Source organism: Acanthisitta chloris, unplaced genomic scaffold (assembly GCF_000695815.1).
Source record: "Acanthisitta chloris isolate BGI_N310 unplaced genomic scaffold, ASM69581v1 scaffold6698, whole genome shotgun sequence".
NCBI classification, from domain to species: Eukaryota; Metazoa; Chordata; class Aves; order Passeriformes; family Acanthisittidae; genus Acanthisitta; species Acanthisitta chloris.
The window spans coordinates 16,222-32,368 of record NW_008685377.1 but is presented as its reverse complement, the minus strand read 5'-3'; the positions used below and the strand labels follow the sequence as shown (position 1 = coordinate 32,368).

The following is a 16,147-nucleotide window of genomic DNA, read 5'->3' as shown; positions in this document are numbered from 1 at the left end:
ATATTTACCTTACTTGACACCATCTGTCTTCTAGGAGTTTTTTCTCTGTGGGGAAAAAAAGCAGAACATCTCAGAGAAGTATGTTTGAAAAGTAGTTTCTAATCATGCTTCTTAAATGCACTTCTAAGTTCTGAATATGGACAGATATGATCAGAGTATCTTTTTGTTTGTTTGTAAAATGTCCATGGAGATGTGCACAGTGAATGCAACATGACCACGAGGCCACAACAGTGTTATTCTGCTGAGAAAATCAACTTGGAGTGCTAACTGGATATCTGTTTAAAAGTAATTGTAAAAGTCTCTTTTACAATGGAAACATTTTTTTAATTTCTACTGCAGAAGAAACAATACATCTCCAGTAATGCTTGTCAAAAAGTTGTTGCCAAGAAACTATGCAGTCCTAGAAGAAAAAAAAAATCTGTGTCTTGGCTTACAGAGCCATGCAAGGAAAAAGTACTTACAAGGCACACTTTTACCCTCTGAACTGCCTGTGCCTCTAAGAGGTGACAGCCCACACTGAAAGAGGTTTCATTGAAATGTTACTTCCACTCCTGTTCAAGAGGAGCAAGAAGCTTGTTAACCCTTGACTGCAGTCATCCCCAGTGCCCCAGGGCCAGGCTAAAGTCGCTACTATACATTGGCAGGAACTGGCCTGGGAAAAAGCTCCCCTCAGACCACTCAGTAATACTGGGGTTTGGTAAACTCTTGTCTGTAACCATGTCCATAAACTACGTGTTGCTCCCAGAGGTGAGTACAGTGGGTTCAGGAGTAACAGATTTGGAAGGGGCTGTGCAAATGACAGAGAAGAGGCCTGATACTGGGACAGAGACTCAACAGGAAAGAATGAAGACTGGTCTGCACAGAGAGGCTGATGAGTGAATGTCCTCCTAGGTGTATATTCTTAGTCTACACCTGGTTCTCTCCCGGTTAAGAAGTCTGCTGAATTCCTATGGGTTAGGGATAGCCTACAGATCGCTTTACTACTGTGCTTTGAAGGTGAATTTTCTGGCCATTAAGAACAGGTTTTTAATAGAGTGTGTGGTCAGACAGAGCAGGAGAGTTCATCTGGTTTAGACTGTATGCCTTGAGATTGTTCACACAGGGGCTACAGTTAAAGGACAAACACAAGAGAATTCATCTTCTCCATTATTTCTCAGCGAACTACCTCTGGATTAGAGGCTTTCCTCAACAAAACTGATAAAGTGGATTTTTCTTTAAAATTGAGTTCATTTTGTCTTTTACTGAAACGCAAACCTTTGTTTTTGTCTTGGAAATCTTTATTAATTTCTTGTCCTAAACATATGTGTATCTCTCAGAGATACTGGCCCCCTTCCCCCTTATCGGATTGTGAACTTTCTTTAACCCAGACCTTCCCATTCACAAAAATGTCTCTTTGACCTGAGTCGTAAAGCATTTGACCTTTCCACCTCAACCTCCCTCATTCATATGCACTTCTTCCAAGACCTCTACATGACACAAGCCATCTTTGTGGGTGAATAAAAAGAGCAGCCAGACTTTACTACTTAACAACAATGCCTGTGTTTTAAAAGCTGTCAACATCTGAAAAGGGTTATAGCTTGTGTAATATATGACATTGCAGAGCACCTCTGCCTCTCTAAGTGACTAGACTTAAAGGGAACTGGAACAGCCATCCTCACCTCTGGCTAGATGAAAACTTTGGGGTGAACACACGCAGAATTGTGACAAGCATTCATCTAAAGAAGCGAGCTTAAAAAAGAAAGGCAAAACATCCCACTCTATGCATTTGTGCACTGTAAACTTTGTCCCTTGGTACAATTAAGAAACCCAAGAGACTATAATTACATTTACTGTCCTTACAGTCCCCACAGATGGAGATCTATGGACAGAGTGGCAATCCTGTCTTCTGAGCAGGAGGCATAGCTTGCAGGTTTATGTTGTGTCAAGCTTAATGGACCTCTAATACTGCCTGCTACTTTTGGAAAGACTTTTGGAAAGGGCTTGGTTTCTTCACAGTCATATAACCCTTAGAAAAACACTTACTACTTCTAAAAAAAGGCATCTCAAAATGTCTGTTTTGTGAGTGAAATACACTTGCTTACACAGACACAAATAGTATCAAATATACAATAGAAAGGAAGAGGCTACTCAAATATCCTTTATTTTGAGTCATATCAAATATGCTGCTACCAGCCACCATCCAAGATGAAGGTTTCCTACATCTTACATAGAAAAAGCTATGGCATGAAGTAGGCCAGCAAATAGCATTAGTTCTCCTTTTGGCATCTGATATTTGGTGCCACAATATGTTGATCCCACATGCTGAGATTTGTTTCCGTCATCAAATATTGCCTCTTCTCTCCACTGCTGCTTTTGTAGAAGATGAGAGATCTTAGTGCAGTGGCTGCTTGCATTTGTCCTGCCAGACTCTGTTTGCTTCAATGGCATCATTATATATCTCATTAAACAGTCAAGGTCAAACCAGCAACTAAGATCTCCTGTATGTGGTTCTCTGTGGGTGGCTAAGCAAATGAACATTTCAATAAATATTTGATGTCTTCTGAGAGATGAGAAGTAGCTTTCTTTGTTCTTACAGTAGGTCCTTGGCTAGTACCGTTTTTTAAGCAAAGACCCAGCCTGTAATGTATATTGAGAGGCATTTGTCTTGTATCCTGCTGCTACAATACTGGCAGACCTCCATTTAATGATAATGTTTTTGTTCATATGATTTATAGTTCCTGATTCATGAATTCAGCTCACATGGCAGACTTTTCTCCAGCTAAAATCCTTGAAAGACATGTCCGTGGTTATGATATTCCCCTTCTGTCCTCAAGGGCCTCGAGACGAGCATTCTTGGATCATCTATTTGCCACCCAGTGATGCATTCTTCTCTGTGTAGAAGCCACTGTGACCATGCCTGAGGGCTGAGTTTTGACCCTGTCAAAATATAGTCCTGGTCCAGGATCCGGACAATAGATTAGATCAGTTTAGTTTATATTGTGTCATCAATGGTGCAACAGAGCTCTCTGACACCTGCCTCTGTTCTGCCTGATAGCTGGAGGCAGAGTTTGACCTAGACTTGGTGTATGAAAAGCTCAGGTAGAATGAGTCTCTAGGAAGCAAATAACTTCCCTTTCACCCTTCTCATCCCCCAGAGATAATGTATGCACATCGATGGTCTGTTCACTGGCAGATTACCTCAGGATAGCTGTCTTTACAGTGTAAATGTTCTGCATTTCAAAACAGAACAAAAGAAGTTAATTTGATTGTGAGGCTGAACTTTGTAGAGACTGCCTAAAGGAGATAATATGCTTCGGAGGGCAATAAAAAAACCAGTTAAAACTCGGGACTGAGACCTCAAAGGTGTAACCCATGATCTAATACATATAACAAAATTTCAAAATATCTGAATTGTATTTAAATGAATGCCCAATACATTAGGAATTTAAAAACTAATGTAATGAGCAACACTGGAAAAACTTGCAGTTATTTAATGCCCTTTCTGTTTGTTCAAGCTGAGATATGTAGTGCTGTTCATTTCTTTCCATGATTATTCCATTTCTAGAAGTAGATATTTTTGTGCTGATTTACACAAGACTTACAATTACATGGTGAGCTTCTGCAGACAGGATGGCCATGTATATCTTCTTTTATGTGCTAAGTCAAAGAAAAAAAGTTGCATTTACAATATCACGAAATGTAGGTATGCAGTAATTGTCAGTTTTGGTAAATGAATATAATACTACGAGTGCTATTCTCTTGAAAATTGCAATAGTAGCTCTGTTTCATTATGAAGCTAAATACAATCCCTGTCATTAAACCACTGCAGCTCTCTCTCACTCCTTCAACTAGCAGAAGTTTCTTACTCCGATGAACCATGGAGTCAGGCTCTCAGTCTCCACTCTGGTGTATCCCATATGAGCTTCAGAAAATATTACATGTCTGTAGGTCTGTCCAGCAAAACTAGAATGAAATAGCACAATGAAACAAATAGGTACTTCCAGAATGCTATCATGGATAAGTGTATCCCAGTAAATTCACAGTAAGCCATTGAATGATACTTCTGTTTATAACCAGACCAAAATGGCTCCAAATGTTTTATATTCATTCATTTTGCCCATAATCAGAAAATCTACACTGTTTGAAGCATCCAAAAAACATATCCATTTCTTGTCCTGAAAAACAGGTGAAAGCATTATGTTCACTACAGAGCTGATTGCCTGGAACGATAAAATCCCCACACATTCAGCTCCTATGTAATGGTTTCTGATTTGCGGTTTTACTTGCAAAAATATTAACAGAGAAAAAACCTTATAAATTAAGTTTCATTTACTACTATACTATGCTACTGTGAGTAAAGTTACTGTACCTTGAGATGTTAGTCAGCTCTCATCTGATTGTGGTGGTTTCTAGAGCTACTAGTTCTAACAATCATTCTCCCCACTACTGCATGTGAAAGATAAACAGAGAGAAATACAGGCAAATTGAGGCTGGTTGACTTTGTATTACTTGGTTGGGGTTTGGTTTGTTTTGTTTTTTTTCTGGAACAAAAATTAAGCAAATCTTTGGTAATTTACCTGGGATTTTTAATTATTTCTGCAACAATTCCATTCCTGAAAATTGTCACTTGACTTCAGGTCTCAGAGACTGAGTGAGCTGAAGTTGTTTCACCGCCTCCCTGGTGTGTAGGTTGCAAAAAAACAGTCTGCAAAAAGGTTGAATCACAAGCAATACCAGGCAGCCTGCAACAGACCTTTAAAACGAGATGACTTGTACCATTTGCCAAACAGTGGGGAAAGTGTGAAGATGACTAAGATGATTCAAAGCCCTTTTAAAAAACCTCACATGCCTCATCATGTTCAATTTTACAGAGAGTAATTTACTCCCACCACAACTTTTTGCTACATTCAAATGAAAACCTGGAAATTGGTGTTAAGTTACTGTAGTACGAGTGGAAGGTACTAGACTAGACCTCATCCTGGAAAGCTTTGCACTCCATGAAGTATGAATGGGACTCTGTGGGGAAAGGCTAATGCAAGAAATTGATTTATGTTCATTGCAAGAAAGCAGGAGCCAAACCTCTCTCCATGTTCTTGGAGGGTGAGGACCCAGGTCTACTCACTCTAATGAATTCTTGATTAGAATCTTGGCCCCATCTGGCCTTAGGAATTGCCACCACAGATCTGAATTAATGTTGAATGCCACTGTGAAAAAGAAAGGACTACAAAACAGTAAGATGAGAAAAAAAGGGTTTGATTGTGTGTTTGGGCAACAAATAATATTTTTTATCTTATTGTTTTTTCTATTTTTTTTTTAATTTAAGTTAGTAACTTTTGGCACCGGCTATAAGACTCCACTACTCTTGACCAAGCTCCCATGCTGCAGTTACTCCAGCTCATGCATTTTGTAAAAGATAAGGACAAGAAGAATGGATAAAAAGAAGTTACATTCAATGCTGAATTGCCTATTTTGTTATCAGCTTAACACATTGGGCAATGTAATGTTACCTGGTTTTAAAACAGATTTCCTACTTGAGCCAATGGCTACCTCTTAAAAATTGATAGCATATTGACTTCCTTTGTATTTTTATTTTTGATTTCTGGGATGAACACTCTCAACTACTGAGAAACTGTTGAAAGCTAGTGTCCTGATAATATTTTATCTTTTTGGCCAAAAAGAATAATCTCAGCATAGAAAATTTCCTTGAGAAAGTAATGTTGTTACTGACATCTCTTTTTCTCTAGTTGGTTTCTCTGTGCTTGGTTTGCTGTATTCAAGAGATATCATTGTATAATTGACATACTTTGACATTTGTATTTGTCTCTCTCTAGTGTATGTTTTTCTTTCATTCCTTTCTATGTGATGATGAAACCATGGCCTAGCCCATAATAAATCCAGGTGTGGAACATTAAACTGAAAAAAATTAAAATCATAATATCCTTTTAAAGTTTATAAACTCAAGCTTTCTTCAGCACATGTTTATAGATGAATTTTTAAACTATTTAAGCATAAAAAGTATTAGGACTGACACTGTAATAGAGTCCCTATTAGAAAAAGCCATTCAGTTCGAATGGATAAAATATGAAGAACTGCATTTTCATTTGGAATCATGAGTCTGTTGAAAAAGGCTGGAGTTTTATCCAAAAAAAGGGATATGGAGCATGACTTGTGGCATTGAATTGCTATGAAATGAAACAAACCACATAGACAGTGACAGAAGACTTGCTGGTGCATGATTACAGCTGGTGGTGTCCGTATTGTGCAGCACTTATCAGAGATGTGGTTGCCTCAGTTCCAGGATCTATCTTTACATGCTATAAATAATCCTAAACTCGACCATCATCTTCTTCCACAGCAGATGATGGTGTGCTATACAACAACAGATCAAGTGCTTCTTGTGCTTACACCATCTGGGGGACATTTTCTTGTTTTTCCATCAGTGAACCTTCCATAGGTTTTTTCTATCCAGAACAACTAAGAACAAAATCTCAGATAAATCTACTCCTACCTGCCATCTCCTTGGGAAACAGGTTTGAACTACCTGAAGAGCACCTTTCCCTCCCTCCACCCCCTTCTTTTCTTTGGTGCTGTGGTTGTAGAAGGAGATTTAACTAGATGGTCTGGATCTAGGACTCACAGATGACCAGTCTGGGTAGGTGGAAAACAGCACGGAAAAAAATATTGCTGGACCTTGTTGATAGCACAGCTTCTACCAGAACACCAGCATGATTCGGAGCAGGCAGAGTCACTGGACTTGAAGGGCCACAGGTGGCTCTCTGTGAAGATAGTCTGTGGCACTGGTTTAGTTTATGGTCATGAGAAAAAGCCTAGTTTTTGTGTGCAAATAAGCCCTGCAGAACTGGGGAAAGGACTAAATAAAGGACCTTTGATTGAAATGTGGGAAGAAAGGTAGACAGGCTCTAATTTGGTAGTAGCATTTTTATCTGGTGAAATTCCATTGCTACTAAACCTCATGGTACGCCAGTTTTTGCTGTTAAATCTATTTTTATTAACATGGAAAATGAAATAATCTCAAGGCCCTGGAGTGTTTCACATACACGTGCAATATTTTCAGTTTTGCTGAAAGAAAAATAGTATGTGCTTGTCTGCAATTCTCTCTTGTCTAGCTCTGTCCTGTAGTGATTAATTACATTTGCATTTCAGTCTCTTGCAATGGAGGATTTATAATAGAAATACTGCACAGTAAGCCACTTTTTCAGCTCTGCATATCCAGACTGGTCTTGTTGCAGCAGGTTTTGCTTTCATCTTAAAATGCCTTGCAAGAGCTGAAGTTGTTGAGTATATTTTCAACCTTGTAAGTCTGCAGAGATCTTGAGTCATAGCCTTCATGAGGCTGGTGGCATATACAGCAGCATGAAGGAGAAAAGCTCTGTGGTGCAAAGCTGACTGTTGAAGCAGAGGCTGTATGAGCAGTGGTGCTACTGTCTGGGTCTAACCCAGATTCCCTTGACTGCTTCAAAGGGCCTAGAGCCCTCATTCTCTCAGGCATGTCTCTATTGCTCTTGCAATCAGTAGCTCATTTCTTACTGCTGGGAAGTAAAAATAGTCTCGTAAGTCAATGTATGAGCCTAGGGCTTTTTTTCTGATGGTACAGACTTTGGAGATCACTTTTATATCTGTGTGTGCTTTTATTTACTCTGTTGTAAAATGCAGGTAATAGTTCCAAATGCTTTGATTTTAGCCACACTGCTGTCCAGAGCACTAAAGATACTCAGTTAGACATGAAAACAGAAAAACACAGCTCAACAGACAGGAGAATTCTAATCTGCTAACCATGACAAAGGAGCAAGTTGCCACCCCTCAGTCACTCAGTATGTTACTGCTATATTATTTTGGCAGCAGCTTTTTTCTTGTCACACAGAGTGTGAATCCTGTTTCACAGTGCCCTGGTTATCCCAGGCTCTGTATTTGCAAGACATGGAACATGAAGACCTACACTGAGAGTATGTGGTAGGTCGAGATCATTGTAGTATGGTCCTAGCTGAGGATGGAGGTAAGTGTTGGAGGCTGTGGGAGTTGGGAAAGTGAGGGCTGTATGATGCCTGAAGTAAGGTGCAGGGAGAAAATCATCAGTGGTACCTGCTGAATGAGTTCTGCACATGCATTTCAGTGGCAGAAGGGCCAAGGCATTGAGAAAGGCCTCAAAAGTGTGAGTGACAATTATCTGTCACTTGAACACATCACTTCTCTACTGGAACCTTGGCATACAGTCAGTTTTAGATATGCCTCAGCAACTTTTCCCTACTAAATCAAAAGGAAGGTGCTGGAGGGTTTTCAGACTCCAGGAAGGGCTGATACCTTCATGGTATCAATGTAGGTTGTACATGTCAATACAGTTTTCCCCTTGTGACATTTTGCAGTGCTGCCAACATTTACAAATTCTTCTGTTTGAAAAGTAAAACGTGTAAGAACCACGTCCTAAAGGAAAATTAACATTCTTCCCTACATTAAAGAAAATATTATTAGGATTAAATAGAATGAATATGTTCCAATCTTTTTATACTCAATTAGTTTTCTTCTTTGCATTTACTTTTATGTTTTCAGCACTCAGACCAACATAGGTCAAAATCCTCTTATTGATCTCTGTGAACACACACTAATAACACTGGGGCTCCATGGAGGCATAAATATCTGTCTGCCTACGCTGCACTGCAGAAATAACAGGTTTAGTCAGTTTTCCTTTTTTTCTCATTATTTTCTATCTTCTGCTTTCATGGTAGCATAGGTTTTAGCAAAATGCTAAATCTTAGCTGGCAGAACAAGCAGACAACAGATTTTGAAACTGGAAGGAAAAAGTGTAATAACTTTTCCAGAAACCCATAATTAGCTAGGTCACAAGATATGCATAGAACGTGTACCTCGTTCTGTCAACATCCTGCTACCATAAAGTGAGGCTCTTAAAGTTATTCCTGAATCATTCATTAAATGCAGATTAGACTTGCTGTCTTACCTAATCAAGTTAGCAGGCGCTGAATTTCCAAAGAGTCTGGTGTCATTAGCTCTTCAGTCACTGGGAATGCAATGACTAGGAGTGATGGCTGCCTATGACAGGCCTACATTTTACTTGTCTCCATATCCCTCTTGGGCAATTAGTTTCATTTGAGTCCTTGAAACATCTTTTAATAAAGCTTTTCTTCAACCCTAGTGGGAATCTCTAGTTCCTGTAAGCAACCATAAGCAAATCTGTGGTGCCTGAAATGCAGAGCATTTCTTACTGGAGCAGACATATGACCCAGTATTTCCCTATTATGAGTAGTGAACACTTCAAAAGGTACAGTTTCAATCAAAGTGCAAAAAGTTGAAGGCAAAGATAAAGCAGCTACTACCTGAATACAGAATATTCTGATTGGCTTGCTGTGGATTATGTATTTTGGCTGATAATAGGTATATTGGTTTTCTATTTCATATCCACTCTAAGACAAATGGTCTCTGAATGACAAAAATAAACACTTTTTCAAAGGTTTATATTACTGAAACTATAACATGCTGAAGGAAGGCAGACATTTCCTTGTCATGAATTGGAGTTGGCATTTATTATGCAGCCAGATATATTGCAGTAGTTAGGTATGAGGCCCAGGGTCTAACAAAACATTATTCATGCATTTTGTTACTATCATATAACTTTATTAAACACAGTATGGTGATTGCATGACAGACCATGACAGGTCATTATTGCTCTGACACAGTAATTCCTCAAACTGAAAATAATCTCTGTATTCTGCAATCTTAGACTTTTTTCCTCTTTGCTATTTTTCTTTCTGAAAGGCAAAGATATTTTCACAGTGCCCTCTCTTCCTTTAACCTAGATAGCTGCTCAGTGCTTGCAATATCCTCGGAGAAATAATAATAGATTTTCACATGGGAATGATGTGACATTTCCATTTACCTGGAGACTGTACGAGGATTAGATAACTAGATAGAAATAGAATTTTTCTCAGCAGAAATTAAGCTCTGGATCCTGCAAGTCACTTAAGAGCATGCTCAGCTTTCTTCACGAGCAGTCCTCCCAGCCCAACTCACACCCATTCAGACAGAAGCCATCTCTGGAGTGCCAAATGGAGAAAGAGATTTCAGTACTGTTACATTTACCCCATTACCTGCTAGACACCGGGCATGTGAGATGTTTGGAAAGTCAAGGTCCTAGTATGGAGGCTGAGGCCATGCAGAAACCATATCCTACAGAGTGCTTCATGGGTGACCTCTCTATTGACTCTACAGAGTACTCTGGCAGCCTTGAGAAGCCAGAGCTTGCACCGTTCATGGCTTTCTTGTTCTTTAGCCACTACAAACGTTGTCTATTTAAAACTGGCACCTGGAGTACAAAGCCTGAAAATAGCCCACTGTGCACATGCTATGCTAATGGGAGTAGTGCAGCCCTTGGTTCACATTCATTTCTTTGGGGAACCTCTGCATAGTTGGAGGAAAAAGGGGAACATTTCCTCTAGTCTCTTTTCCTCCATTTATCCCTTATTCCTCAGGATAAATCCCTAAACTGAAATTGAAAGGAACAGGACACCTGACCTTTCAAGTACTCAGCCTTCTACCTCCACTCCTCATGGAAGGAGAATGGCCTTTCCTGTCCAGTGAGTGTGGGAAACAAATTCAATAAACTTTGATTAATGGATGGGATTACTCATGTCAGTGATTAGTCACATCAAAGTTTTCATGATCAGGCCTTAATTTTTTGTATTGCTTCCCCCACACCCTTGATGATGTGATAAGTTCTACTCCAGAGAGGGAACATTAGGAAATGCAGAGCAGAAGATGACATTTAGGAAATCACAGCAGGGGCATTTTACTCATTCTAGGATTGAGGCATTTTGTATCTGTAGGCATTATCATTAACTGAACACTTGTTTATGTCTAAAAATCATTTAAAATACTTCACTTTCAAAATGCACTCTAGGCATGATTTCCATTACTAGTCAAAAAGTAAGAGAGTCTGATGCACTTGTACAGAGAGTAGGAGGAAATTATGTTTACCACATTCTTTTAGGGTGATCTGCAAAATGCTGTCCTTTTACATGTCTCCCAAGAAAAGATTCTGAGTGAAGATGAAGCCTTGTTTTTCTCTTTTCTTTTTCCTTCAAAATGTTGCTTGTTTTCTTCACTATTTCTACTGTTCTTCTTGGACCATAGTTATTAATCACTAAAACAACCAAAACACACATTCAGTGCAAGTATCTAGAGGCATTTAAGTATTGATCCTGATTCAAGGAATTTATTATTTAAGACTGTCATTTGAGAATAATGCAATTAGACTATTTATAGTGACTTATGAAAGAAATAGAGCTAATAAAGTGGTGAAGAGGTGCATGATTCAAATTACAATATCCTGCATCACCTGATGTGACTATGATCCTAATAAATAGGCTCATGTTCTTGAATCAAGTTTGTCAGCTGCTTGGAGAAGAATTTAAGGAAAGGAAAGACTAAGTTCTTTCCTTACTTTTGAGTAACTCAAAAAACAAGTATCCTGCTGCTACAGAGTTTTGCAAAACCAGGATCATGGGCTATCCTTCCTCCTATGTTTCGGAAAGGGCACTCTGCTTCCATGATGAAAGGATCCCTTGGTGCACTGAATTCCTCCTGGAGGCCCAGCTGTGGAGCACTGAGAAAGATCCCATGAGTCCTTACACTAGCCTGCTATTTCCTCTGTATGTGGGGTGGCATGGGATCAGCAAAGAGGATCCTTCACTGATCATATGCTCCAGTTCTTACACTGATGAATCTTTCAGTTGGAGTCCTCCCACCTTCTTGAAGTGAGGGTCCTTACCCTTTGGACCTGGCCTTAGGGTTAGTAGAACAGTGCCCAGAAGAGAGAGCCTAGCTCTGCTTTCTCTGAGCCTTGGCATGTCTGTCATGCCTCTGAGAGACATTTCTGCCTGTGTCATCACTGGTCCCAGCTACCCAAGTGCCGCACAAAGTCTTTTTCCCTGTCTGATCTTGGGGCTTCTGACAGATGACAGCCAGTACTTTACAACAAATTTTCCAGGTCTTTGAATATTGAGTAGTATTACAAGACCCATTAAAACCAACCTCTTAGGAAAAAAAAAATGTAGTTAATATCCACCCATTTGCTCTAGTTACTTGTTTATTGCAGATTGTGTCAATGCATTTCTTTGTTTCAGGGTGAGTTCAAAAGACCAGTGACTGCTTCTTTTCATACATATATACAATGCCTCATATTACACAAGATTATAAAGACAAATGTTACATATTGTGTTTTCCCAGGTGTCCTGAGGATATCGTGTAACTGTCATCCTCACTGGACATTGACTATTCTGGGATTAAGAGCAACACAGCCAAACCATGTTAGCACCAAGTCCTGCTGAGCATCTGGATCTATCAGCTCAGGCAACATAGCTGTGCTGCTTTGAGCTCTGAACAAAGTGAGCATCCCAAAGAGCTCAACATTGTATGAACATGAGAGCTTGGGGAAATCACTATATTGTAATCCACACTGGGCTGGGCTTTGGTTTGTGCCTTGGATAAAAACTCCAGCAAGACTTGTGGTCTAAAAAGGGATCCCCGAGAAGTTTATTTTGTTGTACCTCACAGTGATTGGTATGGAGCCATGACAGCTTGGAACACGTGCCTGTTGTGCTTCTACCTTCAGGAAGCTGGTGGCTGAGAAGCCTCACAGCCTGCATAAACTATAAATGGCATTGAGTAGCACAGCCCTTTACCATCATACTGAAAGAGGAAGGGGACACCAGTGAAGCATCCAATTCCCAAATAGACTTAAAATATACCAAACACTCAGTATAAGCAACTGTCACCAGGTGCTATGTGACTGTATGGGATGCTGTGGTTTGGAAGAGGAAGTGGAGGTCCATGGGAATTTTTCAATAAAGCCATTGCTTGTACTTTCATTACTGCTTGTTTCTATGATACTGGATTTGACACAGCTGTTGCTTGCATGGTTTTTCTTTGAAGAGTCAGAAAATCCTAAGGCTGTCATTTAGTGAGTGATACTTTTCTATAAACTATCTGGACTTCTATAAATATTGCTGACTCCATGCAGGGCATTATTATCTTATCTTCAAGGGAACATCTCTAATCATAGTGTACCCGCCTATGTCAATCTAGGACAAATCCAAGCCCTAGAAATAGCAGTGGAAAAATCCTAAAATGTTCTAACACATGTAGTTGGCAGACAAGTGCCAGACAAGATCACAAACTGTGCAAAATGAACAGTTTGCAAGTGAATGTGCTCCTCTTTCCCCCATCAAAGTGCTGGTTGAGCATCTTGCAATGACTTCAGATTAACGCACTAGCTTTATTTTTTGTTTTATTTTTTTATTCTTCTACATGAACTTTCCTTTAACGAGAGCTGCCTGCTTGACAGTAACACAATTACCTGCAGTGGAACTTTTTTGGTTCCACACTTTTCATTATGAATTCATAAATGGGTTTTCAGCTAAAACAGGTCTAAGTGTGATGTTACAATGAGTGTTGTATGAGACTGCTGTGGAACAATTGCAAGACCAAATTATAAGCTCTTCATATGAGCAAATAGTGAGGGAGAATAAAGGTCAGGAAGAACTAGATCTATTCACCATTATCTTAATCAAACTCACCATTCAGGAAATGAATCATGAATGCAAGGGAAATTGTTTTCTTTATTTCTGGATTGGACTTAATATGTCTCCCTTGAAAAGAGAGACATAGCAGTAAAGTCTAATTGCAAATTGTGAATTTGTGATAAACCCATGTACCATTTTATGCTGGAGAGGGTTTTTTTTGTGAGGATTTTGAGGGGCAGTTCCACAAGTTGGTTCAGGGACAAAATAAAAGAAGAAAACAGAAAAATGAACAGTGTTCCCTGGTGGACCACACAGGTTAGAAACACCACAGGCTCTTCCTGCACACTATGTTTGTGACTTAGGAACACCAGCTTGCATTATCTGGCTAAATACAGAAGTACTCCATAGTCAGCAAAGGCAAACATATGGCACTGGCAATATTCCAGGTAAACAGCCTCATGCAAACAAGATGATAAATATATAGTTGATGTTGGTTGTCTTTGCTGTTAGTTATTATTTATGGAGCAACCTTGAAGTGTGATGGAGTATGAGATATGAAACTTTTTTATTGCAGCTGTGAACTTGGGAGGCATTTCCAGATTTTTACCCTAGCCATTAGGCAGAAGTTCACATTCTCTGTCATCTACCAACCTGGATACTGTTTAAGCTATATATGTACCAATGAGACTACTACTTATCAGAAAGTCTTATTACCTCGTAGCCAGGGTATCATAGTTGCCAAGATATGGGTTTAACACTTTATTAATTTTAGGAGTAATGTTTTAAATTATCCTTGGAGATACCTAAATGCCATTTGGACATAGTCCTAGGCAATATGCTGTATGTGGCCCTGGTTGAGCAGAAGCATTAGACCAGATGATCCCCAGAGATCCCATCCAGTCTCAGCCACCCTGTGATTCTGTAAGGCATTTCATCTTAGCTTGCTTCAGCAGCTTTAAGCTGCAATGTATTGGATCTATAATTCTCATTTTAAAGGTGTAGCCTCTCTTACATTGTTCAGGGAGAATGCATAGCACATAGCCACTGTGTGATGCTTAAGAGTCAGAAAAGTATTCAAACCACTCAACATGAAGAAGCTAAATTAGTCAGCATAGCTGTATCGAGACAAGTACTTCATAGCTTCTTTCAAAAAAAATTCAACTTGGAACAACCAACCTGTGTCAAAGTAACATTCTGTTTATCTGTTCTGGTTTGTTGGGGCTTTTTGTGGGGTGGGGTAGGGTGGTGGGCATTTTCAATGTGGAAGCTTTTCAAAGGGTGAGATTTGATAGAGTTTTCTAAAGATATTTGTAAGCATTCTGAAAAGGCTTCATTTCCATCTCACACATTTCAAGATCCAGGTGCTTCAGAACCTAGCCTGCACAACTGGTATCTTATAAATTACTAAGTGATTCCTGATGAAGTAGGAAACTCACAATAAATTGCTTTAGGACCAAAATCTAATGAGCCTGTTCTTCAGTATGATTTTGTTTGAAAGTCTTGTGAGGGGATCTTTCATTATACAGTCAGCTTTGATGATAATTTGCAGTGATTGCCCAAAATTAACACTACCTTCTGCTACCAGAGAAGATCTGTACTTATTTTCCTAACAAATCCATATAGTTTTGCATTCATCTTCAGTCATTGAAGCCAGTTCCCAATATACTATACATTTAGTAATATATGTTTATTATGCAATGATGTGAACAGATGAGTGACTCCTTTCCAGAATTAAAATAACAGCATGGAAGCAAAAATAAAAGTATAGATTTATTAGAGAAGTTATCTAAAATACAATATTATTTTCCTTTTTAAATTAGAGCATATATTATTTCAATGAAAACATATTTTGTATTATTTCTATGGTAATAACAACTTTTAAAGATAACAATTTAGAACATTTTTAATTAAAAAATCCAACACTACCATTAAGACATAATCAAGATTGTTGAAAGCATGGGTAAAAATGTAAAACAGTCTCAAAAATATTTACATGTCAGTTTCTTAAAATCTAATAAGTCTAATTCTGAATTGCTTTACTTGCTCAAAATAATTCTTTTCCTAAATCATAGCTATATTCTGTATTCCTGTGCTTCTCACAAAGCTTCAAGTTATAGTTAGTTATGTGTACTATCACACCAGTGGATGAGGTTTCTTAAAATGGCTTATTTTGCTATCATCATATCCTCAAGTAGCCAACATACTGTTATACCAAAGTGTCAGTTGCAGTAACAGTCACCAAAATGCACACAGCCACCCACCCCCTGCCTCCCCCAATCCCACACCTAAAGAATCCTTTCCTATTTGGCCAAGAGCCTTTCACATTTCATTTGCAGGCATTTCAGACGCAGTGCGAAAGAAAGAATGAATCTGAGAGACAAGATGTTGCCAGGGCACACATGGCAAAGGTTTGATTTGGGCTTAGCAAAAGGGGCTCCTCACAAACACAGCAATTTCTAACACTCTCAGCACTGAGGTTACTGGAAGGAAGCTCTGACTTCTCTGCTCTTCAAAGGCTGACATGGGCGCCAGTTGTCCACCATAGGGCACACGGGCTCACTCTCAGCATTGAAGCAAAGGCCACGAATTTTGCACATCTGTGGAAAAAGGCACAAACA

The 16,147-nt window shown here is 39.2% G+C and overlaps 1 protein-coding gene across 1 annotated transcript in view; it reads right to left on the bottom strand.

The window, feature by feature from the left end:
* Positions 1-15,289: 15,289 nt before the first annotated feature.
* The window catches only part of CA2 (carbonic anhydrase II), a gene marked incomplete at its 5' end in the record, with an annotated part of 16,920 nt that continues 16,062 nt past the window's right edge, over positions 15,290-16,147 (bottom strand). Inside the window, one exon of the mRNA XM_009079745.1 lies at positions 15,290-16,126. Coding sequence (XP_009077993.1) covers positions 16,007-16,126 — 120 coding nt within the window. The remainder of the gene's footprint in view (positions 16,127-16,147) is intronic.